Source organism: Acinonyx jubatus, chromosome D1 (genome assembly GCF_027475565.1).
Source record: "Acinonyx jubatus isolate Ajub_Pintada_27869175 chromosome D1, VMU_Ajub_asm_v1.0, whole genome shotgun sequence".
Taxonomy (NCBI): domain Eukaryota; kingdom Metazoa; phylum Chordata; class Mammalia; order Carnivora; family Felidae; genus Acinonyx; species Acinonyx jubatus.
Window position 1 is genome coordinate 107,081,887 of NC_069390.1, and position 14,483 is coordinate 107,096,369.

The 14,483-nt window shown below is 42.5% G+C and overlaps 1 protein-coding gene across 16 annotated transcripts in view; it reads left to right on the top strand.

The window, feature by feature from the left end:
- The window catches only part of ALKBH8 (alkB homolog 8, tRNA methyltransferase), a 60,440-nt gene extending 50,575 nt beyond the window's left edge, over positions 1 to 9,865 (top strand). For all 16 annotated transcript variants that reach the window (XM_027036412.2, XM_027036417.2, XM_027036421.2 and 13 more), the window contains 2 exons: positions 7,979 to 8,128; positions 9,234 to 9,865. In XM_027036412.2, coding sequence (XP_026892213.1) covers positions 7,979 to 8,128; positions 9,234 to 9,791 — 708 coding nt within the window. In that variant the 3' untranslated portion in view covers positions 9,792 to 9,865. The remainder of the gene's footprint in view (positions 1 to 7,978; positions 8,129 to 9,233) is intronic.
- Positions 9,866 to 14,483: the final 4,618 nt, after the last annotated feature.

Consider the following 14,483-nt stretch of genomic DNA (forward strand, 5'->3'; position numbering starts at 1 on the left):
CCGCCCTGTTTTTATATTATTTTTGCTTCCCTTCCCTTATGTTCCTCTGTTTTGCATCTTAAATTCCACATGAGTGAAGTCCTATGATATTTGTCTTTTTCTGACTAATTTCAGTTAGCATAATATACTCTAGTTCCATCCACGTTGTTGCAAATGGCAAGATTTCATTCTTTGTGATGGCTGAGTAATATTCCATTGTGTGTGTGTGTGTGTGTGTGTGTGTGTGTGTGTATATATATATGTACGTATATATGTATATATATGTATATACACATATACACACATAATGGAATATTACTCAGCAATATACATGTATATATATGTATATACACACACACACACATACATATATGCATACACATACATGCACACACACAACACATCTTTATCCATTTATCTGTCGATGGACATTTGGGCTCTTTCCATATTTTGGCTGTTGTCGATAGTGCTGCTATAAACATTAGGGTGCATGTGCCCCGTTGAAACAGCACTCCTGTATCCTTTGGGTAAATACCTAGTAGTGCAATTGCTGGGTCATTGGGTAGTTCTATTTTTAACTTTTTGAGGAAAAAAACTCTGGAAAATACTGTTTTCCAGAGTGGCTGCACCAGTTTGCATTCCTGTCAGCAATGCAAAAGGGTTCCCTTTCTACACATCCCCACCAGCCTCTATTGTTGCCTGAGTTGTTCATTTTAGCCATTCTGACAGGTGTGAGGTGGTATCTCAGTGTGGTTTTGATTTATATTTCCCTGATGATGGGTGGTGTTGACCATCTTTTCATGTGTCTGCTAGCCATCTTGATGTCTTCTTTGGAAAAGTGTCTATTCATGTCTTTTGCCCATTTCTTCACTGGATTATTTGTTTTTTGGGTGTTGAGTTTGATAAGTTCTTTATAGATTTTGGATACTAACCCTTTACCTGATATGTCATTTGCAAATATCTTCTCCAATTCTGTCGGTTCATCTGGTTTTTTACTAATGAAACGGAGGCTCACAGGCTGTATTCTTCCCTTATGTTGTAGAATTAGGGAATATAACTGGGATTTAAACCCATGCCTCTGACGCCAAATCTAGTGTGCTTTTATTCATAGTAGGAAAATATAAAGGTTACTATTTATTGGTGTCTTACTGTTGAGGAAACTAAAGCTTAAGTAGATTAAAAAATGTGACCGAGGTTACAGTGCTAGGCCCAGAATCTGAACTCACCTGTCTCTTATGCCAGCGTTTCTGTTTTCAGTTGCTGTAATTTCCTTTTTCTAAGGTCGACTTTTTTTTCTCCTATGCTGGGAAGTAGGAAGTTCTCCCTGACTAGTGCATTATTATAAATACATCAGCGCTGCTCTGGGAGGACTGAAGCTTCCCTTTCTCAAACTAGGGAGGGAGGACTAGAGTGAGGACAGTAGGCGAGGAGAATGAGAGCCATCTACGCGCACGGGCTACTGTAGCACATCAGATTGTGCGTAATGTGTTTGCACCTCATCCTTGACATCACACACCTCTGTCAACAAAGTAAGTTACTCCTGTGCTTGAGGAAAGGTTTGTGCATTAAGAAATAAAAGCATAGCTTTTCATCACGATAAAATGTTAGTAGTTGTATATTGTCATTATGTTTGGATGAAGTTTTAGTTTATAAAGAGAAAGATCGAATGAATTATGTTTTTTCATGTTGAAGAAGTAGGTTTTGATATGCCACTTAAAAATCAAAGTGATATTTCTGATTTTGTAATCTTAAGGCACTGTCCAAAATGTTTCTCAATGAGCTCTGCTTTTGCACTGTCTTTTTTTTTTTAATGTTTATTTATTTTTGACGGAGAGAGTGACAGAGCATGAGTGGGGGAGAGACAGAGAGAGAGGGAGACACAGAATCTGAAGCAGGCTCCAGGCTCCGAGCTGTCAGCACAGAGTCCGATGCGGGGCTCGAACTCACAGACCGCGAGATCATGACTTGAGCTGAAGTCGGATGCTCAACTGACTGAGCCACCCAGGCGCCCCTGCTTTTGCACTTTCTTGATGATAACCCTTAACTTTATCTAGTCAGGCAGCATCTGTGACCAAGAAGCTAGGTTGAAGTCAACCACACTGACTTAGTCATGATGATAACATTATCCTGTTACAATTGAGAAAAATGACTTCTTGGTAAACTGAGGCATAAATCTGAAGCTAGTCGAGAAAGAATATATTTAGACGAGTGGGGAAGCCACAAGTACTGTTACCTTCCATTGTTCGTATTCATTTTATCAGTGGCTGTCTGCGTGTATTGCTTCCTGTCTGCTATTCCCAGAGCCTCCTGCACTGTCTGACTTCTCGGGAAGGCTCAGTAAGTGTTGGTTCAGTGAATGAATGAAAGCTACAAGTCTGGTTGGACTTACAGTTTTCATTACACCAGAAATGAAATTATATACAATATAGGGGAGCCTGCTCTTGTAAGCTGCTGAGGCTCCAACCTATGTATTTGAATGTACTTTGAGCCTGAAAATATGTATGTTTCTTGACATTCATGAGGAAATGTGACCCGAGACATTCATTCTAGGTATTAAAACATAGGATAGTCTCAGAATTTAAAAAGTCATTAATATTATTAGTACATACTTCCTTAATAAAGCACTTTATTTATTTATTTATTTATTTATTTATTATTTTAAAATTAATCTTTGTGAGAGAGAGAGAGAGAGAGAGAGAGAGACTGCATGAGTGGGGGAGGGGCAGAGAGAGGGGGAGACACGGAATCTGAAGCAGGCTCTAGGCTCTGAGCTGCCAGCACAGAGCCCAATGCGAGGTTCATGAACTCATGGACCTTGAGATCATGACTTGAGCCAAAGTCAGATGATTAACCGACTGAGCCACCCAGGGCCCCTAAAGTGCATATTTGAAATAGTAGCTTAGGCTCTCTTGTAGATACTTTTATAAACTGCTTTTCATTTTTTATAACATCATCGGTTACTGTTCATTTCTGTCATCAGCACTAGCTGTTGTCTCTATTTTCAGAGTTAAATTTTGTAAGCAAAACTTGAGACCTTCAAGAGATTTATTGCCTTTATAATAGTACCAGTAAGAGGTGAGACAGTATGAACCCAGAGCTCAGCCTGACTCATCCATTGTAGGGACTTTCTTGGTTGCTTTAAATAGTCTGGATTGCAAATATAATAATAACTCCAGGAACCTATTTATAATTAGAAGAATTGGAGATATGTTTATATAAACCTCTTCTGCACGTTTCTGGTTTGGTTTGGTTTTGTGTTTTAACTGTCGACTACGCCAATAAAGGAAAGAACAGAAGGGATATTAACATTGACAGGTTCCTCCCGTGAGCTGAGTGCTGTGCTGTGTGTTCTCACACAATGTGGGAGACTGGCATTACTCCCTCCATTTTACAAATGGGAAACCGAATGCTCAGTCAGGCTATGACAGGCTCATGGTTACATGGTGTCAGGACAAGTGTCAGGACAAGTCCAACAGAGGGAGAGAGGGAATCCCAACCAGGCTCCGTGCCTTCAGTGCAGAGCCCAACGTGGGACTCAGTCCCACGAACCATGAGATCGTGACCTGAGCCCAAATCAAAAGAGTCAGTCATTTAACGACTGAGCTACCCAGGTGCCCTGAAATCGTGTCTGTTTTGTTGTCCACCTACTTGGCACGTGATAGAAGCTTATTAATGGTTTGTTGAATGGTGAGGAGCAAACCTGTGAATTCACCCTCAATTTCTTACATGGAGAGCAGAGTATACACAATGCCGTGTTGTGTAATCTTGGAGGAAATGCGACAACATGAAAGTGGGTGGGCCTTCCTCCAGAGTAATGTACCTTGAGGATACAAGGATCTCTCTTTGTATCTAGACTCTGGGATGCGAGTTTTTGTCCACTCTTTGTTCCATATAATAATAATGATAGCATTTGCATAGCCCTGCTGTGGTTAGTGAAATATTTAGTTTACATCATTTTGTTTGATTCTCATATGAACCTTGAGAAGTAGGCATTTTTATGATGAGGAAACAGAAACTCTGAGATACCATATGGCTTTCCTAGGTTGTTCGCCTAGTTACTGCTGGAGCCACACTTCAGCTCGCGAGTTCCGAGTGCTGTTTTCACTGTACTGGACTGACTTTGACTCTTCCCCGGCTCTCTCAACTGTGTACTGCCCGTCTGATCTCCCTGTAATTGCTTGTTTTCTTAGTAGTTTTAAAAATGTTGTATTTTCTAAGCAATAAAAATAATGTAGCTGCAGTTCCGAAGATGGAAGGAAAGGTGTTTACCTATAATCTTAACACCCTAATAAACCAGTTTGTTGTGAGAAAGATCGTTCCAGTGTTTTCCTGTAATGTTTATATCATCATGAGTATGAGTACAGCTCAATAACTCATTTGTATTGCTTCATATTTCCATTTTGCTGTGTGGCCTTACATGCTTCCCGGACTTTATGATGCTCTTTGCGTTTTTGATGGTTCCTCATGTTCAGTGTGAAGTTGTTATAAATAACACAGTAATGAGAATCTACCCTGAGAAATACTGTGACAAGGAGGAAGAACGCGGCTTTTTGGAGTGAGAGACACCCAGGTTTAAATCTCTGCTCTGCCGCTTAACTGTCTTACTTGAGCCAAACTACCTACGTGCTTTGAGAGGAGGTTTCCTCATCTGCAGTGTAGTAACCGTACCTGACTCAAGGTGTATCTTCGCGGTGGGTACATTAGCACAGAGAATCTGCTGTAAGATTTAGCGGGTGCCCCAGTAAAAGGCCCCCCCCTTTTTTTAAATCCTGTTTAGCTTTTTCCATATGTTGGATTATTTCTTTTTTTAGGATGAATTTTTAGAAGAACAATTATTGGGTCAAAAGTTGTGAACATTTTTATCTTCCTTGAAAAGCGGTGTGCCAAACTGCTTTTGAAAATGGGTGGAGTCCATTTGTAACATCACTAGCACTTTTGAGAGCAAGTTTTGTTACTGCCGTCACCATGGTGTACTGTGGTTTTAAAATATTTTTGATACCTTCGAGGGAGAAAAACGAGATCTTGTTTTCTAGTTTGCCCCTTTGATTACTAGTTTGAATACTTTTTCTTTTTTTTTTTTACCAGCCCTTCCAGAATTGCATGTTTAACGTTTTGTTGGAGATTTTAAAAATTATAAACAAGTTCAGGCACTAGGTGGCTCGGTTGGTTAAGTGTCTGACTGGATCTCGGCTCACATCTTGATCTCAGGGTCGTGGGTTCAAGCCTTGTGTTAGGGCGCCACTCTGGGCGTGGAGACTACTTAAAAAAATTAAGTGAAAAAAAATTTTTTTTAAGTATAGAGGAGTATAAGCACACATTTTAAGTCCAACCTGTATGTGTTTTTATGTCATTGATCTCCATCTGCCATACAGAATTAACAGAGCTTTACGTGAGTCTTTTAATGAATGCTAGTATTTATAATTAGGCCATTTTCTGTCATATTGTTGACATTATGCAACATCATTAAGGAGAATTTCAAGTACTGGGTACTATCCTTGGTATAAAAACTTAAGGAAATTTAAAAAGAGAAAAGAGAAAAAGATAGTGATGACTTGACTGTAGTATATGAAAGACTCAGGCCAGTTAAGCGCAGGATGAAAGTTCTGAGCCAGGCACGAATCACGTTTACGCTACACCTGATGCTTTGTGACTGAGACGGTCCCATCCCTCACGCTGCCACACAGGGGCACTTTGTACAGGTAACGGTAGCAGCCTGGCAGCGGGAAGAGGGACATTTCCTCTTGTTTTATTTGGCTGCTCTTCTCCGTGTTCTGCTTTATCTATGGTTCTTGGGTAATAACTTTCTTTCCATGTTGAGCTCTATCTCCTGGTATTTGTTCTGTAGTAAAGTTGCACTTTTTTCCTGTCGACTTTCAGCTAGGTTTATAGCAATCTGTCAGGGTCGGACATACTTGAAACTTCTGATTCCGTGAACTGAATTTTATTATAAAAACAGTGGCAAACTCTAGAATGTAATATGCGTATTACTTCAGTGGTGTTGTCATCTTGATGTTGTCACTGCTAGCTCAGTGGTGTAGAATATGGGTGAAAATAAATACAAGGAATAATAAAGCACTTAACGTATCTTACATAGTTAAAGACAGCAATCATTTGGGAATTGGGCCCCTGTTATTAATGGGCCCTTGGTACTTTTTCATTTTTTTTTTTAATTCATTTTGAGAGAGAGATAGAGAGGCAGAGAGAGAGAAAGAAAGCAAGCGAGTACAGGTTGGGGGGCAGAGAGAGAGGGAGAGAGAGAATCCCATGCAGGCTCCACACTGTCAGCACAGAGCCTGATGTGGGGCTCGAACCCACGAACCACGTGATCGTGACCTGAGCCCAAACTAAGAGTCAGTTGCTCTACTTACAGAGCCACGCAGGTACCCTGGGACTTTTTTGTCTTAAAATATATCAAAGGGAAATTGCTATATTTTACCTCTAGTGTGGTACCTTTTATTATGCTTCAAAAATAAATGCAGCTCTGGGATAGAATATAGAAGCTGTTTAATACCAATTAGAAATTGAGCAAATTCATATTAAGTATGAGTAGCCTGGCAGTGTCCATTAACTTAATAAGAGTTGTTTTGAGGGGCACCTGGGTGGCTCAGTCGGTTAAGCATGCAACTTCAGCTCAGGTCATGATCTTGTGGTCCATGAGTTTGAGCCCCACATCTGGCTCTGTGCTGACAGGTCAGAGTCTGGAGCCTGCTTCGGATTCTGTGTCTCCCTCTCTCTCTGGCCCTCCGCCCGTTCATGCTCTCTCTCTTGTCTCAAAAATAAATAAGAAAAAACATTAAAAAAAAAAAACTTAAAGAGTTGTTTTGACATGAGGACTCATGCTCCTTATTCTCACATAGACCAAGGGAACCCTAACAATCAGTGCTCACTGCATCAGAAATTCAGATGAGTAAACACAAGGTCGAGGTGGCCACTGCTGTCTGATGAAACCTGCTTTCACATTTCCTTTTCTCTTTTGTAGAGAGTGAGTAAAGAACTGTCTGGGGATAATTATTAATTAGTGGTTTAACCTTTCTGATGCCCTGCCCACCTTCCCTGTCTTCCCTCATTTCACGTGTGCACACTGCGTACATGCTCTCTCCCTCCCCTCCACACGCACACACGCACACACATGTGTGCACACACATGGTGCCCTCAGAATCAAACAGCAAAACTGAACACAACAGTAACAACCAAAGTAGAGAGGAGAGAGGCTGCCACGGTGCCCAGATGCTTCCCGCAGAAGCAGACACAGGCAGAAAGGCACGTGAGGTCCTTGCCCAGGGACATGAAGGGAGGCTGCGAGCTGCCTTCATGCTGCCTTTCCCTAGGGACGGTTCGCTTAGACTGCAAGGTGTAATTAGATAGCACTTGACAGATTTTGAATTCAGCACTTCATTCCTGATTTATATGGGTTAGGTGTTTAGCAGAACAAGACTCAATAGCTTTAAAAAATGAAAAGTTATTTTACTTTTTTGTTGTTTTGGGGTTTTATTTTCTGATTGTACAGTAACATGTACTGAAAAGTAAAAAGAAGCAGGCACAAATCCCAGCCACCCTCTTGCTATCTGGGCCAGCACAGTATCGTTGGTGTAGTGATGGGGGACATCTGTAGGTCCCCACAAAGGACCGAATGTCTGCGTTTACAGAATAGTTTTCGTTTTTATACGTGCGATCTCACATAAGGATCTAGGTGGGTGATCGATTAGAGGGCAATTAGGACTTTCCATTTCCACTGCTGACATCTTTATACTAGTCGTTTTCTTTCCGTTCTCTACTTTGAGCTCAGTCTGGTACCTGGTAAGATAATAAAAGCTGCCCCCTAAACGACGGACTCTGACTTTGTGCCGACTGTAAGAACTGGTAAACCCTGGCTTTACCCGCTTCACGGTGCATACGAGGTCTGCGCCCTCACTTTATGGTAATGAAGAAGCCCGTGCTCTTAATGTCCCATGACGTTTAAACAAGGGGTTGTGAGATTCGTCGCTTCTGCCTGTTACAGATCGGTTGTGATCGGAGCCAGAGCCTCGTGGACATCTGTCGGGAGCGGCACTTCCAGGCCTTCGTCTGCGACGCGCTGGCTGTGCCCCTCCGCGGCGGGGCCTGTGATGCCTGCGTCTCCGTTGCTGTTATTCACCATTTTGCAACAGCGGTGAGTGCTGTCTCTCTCTCTCTGCAAGACCTCGTGGCTGTGGTGGCAGGAAATGCTCGTGGATTTCACCCACGTGGACCCTATTTTAGCTTTTCTTCTCCTTCCCTTCTCTTTCCTCCTTACGTGGTTTGCCCCCTTTGCTGAGAAAGCGCGTGGAAGGAGGTGAGGTGCCCCGCTGCGGTGGGCCTCTGCCCTCTGCCCACCACCCGCCCTGAGCCTTCCTCATCGTTGTGTCCTCGAATCCGGGGCCACGGCGCTCTGGCTGTCAGGGGCTGGAGGCGCTCATCGGCGCTGCGCCTCCCCAGCAGTCTCTCCTCGGCCTCTGAGCCTCTTCTCTGTCCGTGCCCCACCTGCCCTTCCCGGCCCTTCTCCGCAGCCCTGACATCTGTGTCCTCTCCTTCCCATTCTGCTTTTCTTCTCTTCTCAAAATTCAGGTATTTAGCTGCTGCTGGTATATTACTCATGCTTTTAGTTAGGCGCACAGGTCCCTAATTTTAAAATGAGTGAATTTAGGGGCGCTGGGGTGGGTCAGTTGGTTCAGTGTCTGACTCTTGATTTCGGCTCAGGTCGTGATCTCGTGGTTCGTGGGATCGACCTCCACATCTTCATGTCTCTCTGCCCGTCTCCCGCTTGCACTGTCCCCCCCCCCCCCAAATAAGTAAATAAACTTAAAAAAAATAAGTGAATTTAATATTTTATATTTTTCTTAGAAGAAAACAGAATCTTATTCTTCCTGTGTGTGGGTGGTTTCTCCCTTAATCTCAGCGATAATTTTATAAATCGCCCTGTGCTGGCATTACCAGCAGTCCCCACGCACCTTGTGACTGAACTGAACGCAGGACAAAACCAAGTGGCAAACCCTCTATTCCTCTATTTAATTAACACAACTAAAAATGTCCTTTTCCTTATTTCTTCAACACTTTTTCCCCTCAGAAGATTTCCCGTCTCTTTTTTTTCTTTTTTTTTATTTTATTTTATATTTATATTTTGGTAGATTTTCTGAGCTGTTCGTCGTAATGAAAAGCAGTGCTATCGCCAGTCCAACTTCCTGTTTCCTCTGTATCTCCTCTTGGCTGATAAATGGCAATGTGTGTTTTTACCGTAGGAGCGCAGAGTAGCCGCTCTCCAAGAACTCGTTCGACTCCTGAGACCTGGCGGGAAGGCACTCGTTTATGTCTGGGCAATGGAACAAGAATATAATAAGAAGAAATCCAAGTATCTTAGAGAAAACAGAATGAGCCAGGGGAAGGAGGAGGAGGTCAGCAGCGATACGCCAGGCCCAGAGTTGCTTGTGGAGCAAGTGCCTGACACAGGCCATAAGGAGCCAGCATGTCGAATGCCCTCCATCAGTGACTTCCAGGAGGGAGGGCAGAATTCAAGGGAAGTTACTAATTCCAAGCTCCCCATTCACACTAATAGGACTTCTTTTCATTCTCAAGACGTACTGGTTCCCTGGCACCTTAAGGGCAACCCTGGGAAAGACAAACCTGCTGAGCCGTTTGGTCCGGGAGGATCCCATGACCCAAGTCCTGTGTTTCATCGTTTCTACCACGTGTTCCGTGAGGGGGAGCTGGAAGCCGCCTGCCAGACTCTGAGTGACGTCCGCGTCCTGCGAAGCTACTACGATCAGGGGAACTGGTGTGTGATTCTTGAGAAGGTCTGACGTCTCTGAACATACACACCGGAAAGAAAGGCTCAGCTTTATTTTTTAAAGGACTCTAAATTTACTGTCCTCTTTTTTTTTTTTTTTTAATTTTTTTTTTTCAACGTTTATTTATTTTTTTGGGGGGACAGAGAGAGACAGAGCATGAACGGGGGAGGGGCAGAGAGAGAGGGAGACACAGAATCGGAAACAGGCTCCAGGCTCCGAGCCATCAGCCCAGAGCCTGACACGGGGCTCGAACTCACGGACCGCGAGATCGTGACCTGGCTGAAGTCGGACGCTTAACCGACTGCGCCACCCAGGCGCCCCATAAATTTACTGTCTTTTTAAAGAGAAAATGTGTGGAAAAGAATCAAAGAAAGGAGAACGCCTGAGAGAAAATTGGAAGTAGAGATTAGTTAGGACACATTTGGGCTACTAGTATGGCCATTTTATCCATAAATGTGGGAACGGTTCTCTTAAATAGGGAGGCATAGGGAGGGATTTTAAAAGTGACTGAAGTAGTTTGTGAAGTTTTTGGGGTCCCAGCGTAAGAATGCAGCATTCTGAAGACAAAGTTTTGGTATTAAGGTTACTCAGCGAACTAAATCATGTAGAATCTTAGTGATGCAGTCATACAACATTTTAATAAAGAAGTATTTCTGGACAGCAGAGAATTGTCTGAAGACTTTGACTCTTAGCTCTGTAAAGTCACAGACGATAACCTCTCCCCCCTCACCATCCTAATGCAGGCTTGACACGTAGTAGGTGCTCAGTAGAATTTCAGCCCATCAGATCGTTCATCCCACAAATACTTACAGAACCCCTACTATGTATTTAAGTACTGTGAGTGGAGCTGTGAACAAGAGTGAAAGCTCCTGCCCTCCTGGAACTTCCGTTGTGGAAGAAGGACAGCCGGTATGCAAATGAAATTGATCCAGTGTGCCAGGTAGTGAGAAGTGAAACAGGACTTGGAGGTTTTCCCCGGGAACAAAGGATCATTTCCAAAGGGCTGCGGTAACCATGAATCCTGACTATAGTTGGTTACCGAGAATTAGTTGGTATTCCTGATGTATTGACCAGGTGTTAAAGGCAACCCCAGTGGGCTCTTATAACTCCTTTGTTTAAGTAGCAAAAGTTAGAATGGTTGGTCAGACTTAATTATGCCCTTACAGCCACAGCTGTGGTGTCACTACTGGGTGTCTCCAGTTCCTTCATGGTTTGTACCAGTCTGGGCGCAGTCAGCAGTTTTTACCTCCAAATACTTCACACTCAGTCAACTTACCACTCAGGTCAAGTTTCCAGGAAGAACAAAGGTAGAAAGTCAACCGTAGCTCAAATGATCACGCAAAAGGAAAGTACTTTTTAAAACATTCATTGCTTTTATAGAAGTTATGCTTAAGACTACTTCAAGAAAAATTGCTTCCTGTGAACGATGACGCCCAGACAATTGTGTCTGTTGTTATTGTTGAGATGTTTATTTTCCAGCGTCAAGCTTTCCGAAACCGGCTGTGATGAATAGGTCTCGGATGAGACGACGATTGTTTTTGTCATGGAATCTTCACTGCAAGATTGTAACTGTTCCCTCCAGATGAATGTATAAGGTTCATGATATGAAAAGACAAATTATGGGGCTACAAAAAAGCAGTTTTATTCTGACAGAAATTCTAGAACTTCACATTGCAATGTGAAGCTCAGCTCCTGCGAATAACTTTTAAAATCTAGATGAAATGGGCGATTTTCAAGGAGGATGCAAATACATGAACTCAAGAAGAGGCAGAAAATGGAAGGTGTTGAAAAAGCCGCATAGGAATTCAGAACTTGGCTCTTGATTCAGACTGGAAATTGAATTCTCGATCTGCCATTAGTTTTAGCCAGAGACTCTGGACAAACTCCCTCCCTTGTCTGTGCTCCAGTTTTCTCAGCTGTAGTGCTGGAGGAGTTGTTCTGCAATTAGCTGGGATAACAGCTCTCAGAGCAGTGCAAGAATAGAGTGTGTGTGTGTGAAACATGTTTATTATCATTAGTCCCAGAGAAAGCCCTCAAGAGTTTCAGGAATTGAATGACATCAAATCTAATTTGTTAATTGTGTATTAAAAACCTATGGTTTTACTGATTTTTTGTCTTTTTGCTTGCTCTTATTAGTTGCAACAGATACATCACAATTTCGTGCTATGATTGTGGATTTCTCTATTTTTCCTTCCAGATCTATCAATAATTATAAGGCAGAACTGGAAGGAAAATCCCAATGTCCATCAGCAGTAGAGTAAGTGAATCGAATGTTACTACCTAAGCAGTGGAAGTGAATAAATCGTCTTCACAAGGTACACTGTGAATAGATCTCAGGACCATAATGCTGAGTAACAAACCCCACAAAGTCAGACCATACAATTCCTTCAGCGTGCAGGTGTCTCTGAGACTACCTTCGCTTCTGACACTGACTGCAAGTTCAGGGGCTCCCAAGAGTATCCTCAGGTCTGGTCATTTGCTAGAAGGATTCACAGGACTCACTGAAACTGTCATACTCATGACCATTGCTTATTACAGCAAAAGGCTACAGATTAAAATCAGCCAAGGGAAGAGGTGCAGGAGAGTTACACGCATGGAACTTTCTGTTGCCACCTCCTGGTGAAATCTGGATGGAGCTGACTTCTCCCAGCAGCAGGTAGGATAATACACATGGAGTGTTGCCAACCATGGAGGCTCACATGAGGCTTGGGTTCAGATTTTTAACTGAGGGCTTAACTACACGCACATGGTTGACCACCCATATGGCTGACCTTTCATCTCTAGCTCGTCTGGAGGCCCCCCCCAGGTAAACAGATCCTTTTCAGGCAGGATATTGCAAAGGCTTAGCGATTACCTCCCAGGAGCCTAAGACAAAGGCCAGACCTCTTCTTGGATAAGGTCAACTCTACTACATAGTTTTTTTTAAGTGAGAGTTTATAAACAAGCAATATTATACTTTTACAAGACTGGATAATGGTGAACTTTTGAAAGGAAGGAACGAGTTCAAGGCCTTCTGGGGTGCTCACAGTTTATTTCTCGGGGTGGTATGTACCTGGGCGCTTGCTTTGTGTTAATTCACTAACATGGAGTGTGTGATAAAACACTTAGGATTTGTTACCTTTATATGTAATATAAACTTCAAAATTTAAAACAGTTTGTAAAAGAAAGTTCTAAACATGCAGTGAAATATTTTAAATATTAAAAAAAATTCAGTGTTGTTTTTTTTTTTTCTTTTTAATTTTGAGGGAGAGAAACAGAGTACAAGTGGGGGAAGGGCAGAGAGAGGGAGACACGGAATCCAAAGCAGGCTCCAGGCTCTGAGCTGTCAGCACAGAGCCCAATGTGAGGCTTGAACACCTGAACTGTGAGATCATGACCTGAGCCGAAGTCAGATGCTTAACTGACTGAGCCACCCAGGTGCCCCAAACCAAACTTTTTTTTTATGAAATAATCTCTACACTCACCATGGAGCTTGAACTCATTACCCTCTACTGACTGAGTTGCATGCTCTACTGACTGAGCCAGCCAGGCACCCCCTGTCAATTATTTTTTTAATTTTAAAGATTGTGCTTCTTGTGTTCTTTTTAAGAAATTTTTGCCTAAACCAAACCACTAAGGTTTTCTTTTATGTTGTCATCTAGAAGTTTTATAGCTTTACCCCTTACATTTAGGTCCATGATCCATTTCAAATTAAGTTTTGTGTACATGTTGTGAGGGTTGGCTTACCTTTCTGCATGCTGCTATCCAGTCGTTCCAATATCATTTTGAAAAGATTAGTCTTTTCCCCAAGTGAATTGCTTGACACCTTTGTGGAAAACCAATTGGCCATACATATGTGGATCTATTTCTGCATAGTTTTTTTTTAATTTGTGTGTCTATTTTATGCTGTTTTGGCTACTGTAGCTTAATAGTAAGTTTTGGAATAAGGTTTCCAACTTTGTTCTTCTATGCACTTAATAACAGCTTCAAAATACACAAAGCAAAAACTGATGTAAGTATAGAAACATAGACAAATGTATAATTATAGAGGGAAATTTCAATAATTGATAGAACAAGTACCTAGAAAGTCACTAAGGGTAGTATTAACCTCAGCCTTATTGGCATTTTAGAACAGCCCAGCCAACAACAGCAGAATACACAAGAACATTTACTAAGACCATCTTCTAGGCCATAAAACAAGCCTCAGGAATTTAAAAGTATTAAAGTCATACAAAATATGCTGTCTGGACACAGTGGAAATAACCCATAGATTCAGCAAGAATTCAAAAGGGAAAACAGTATTTTGAACTGGATGAAAATAAAAGCACAGCCTATCAAGATTTGTGCACAAAAACAAAAGAATACCAGGCTTGACATTGCTGTCCTTAGAAAGACCTGCTTAGAAGGTTAGCCCTTAGCTGGTGTCCGTGAATTTGGATTTCAGGGCGTGGGATTCCCACTGCCCTAACTGATAAGAGTAGCTCCCTGTGCCTAACATGTTTCTACAAACGCTATAGTTTATGCCGAACGCCTGCTTCCCTTTTGGGAGTCTGGAGTTGGGCTGCGTGCCAGCAGAGAGTGCCTACGTGACCAGCTCTCAATAAACGTGGGCGCTAAGTCAGTAGCTTCCCTGGTTGGCAGCATTTCATGCTGGAGGGATTAGGCATGTCCTACGTGACTGTACTGGGAGAAGACTCTTGGAAGCTTATGCCTGGTTTCCCCTGG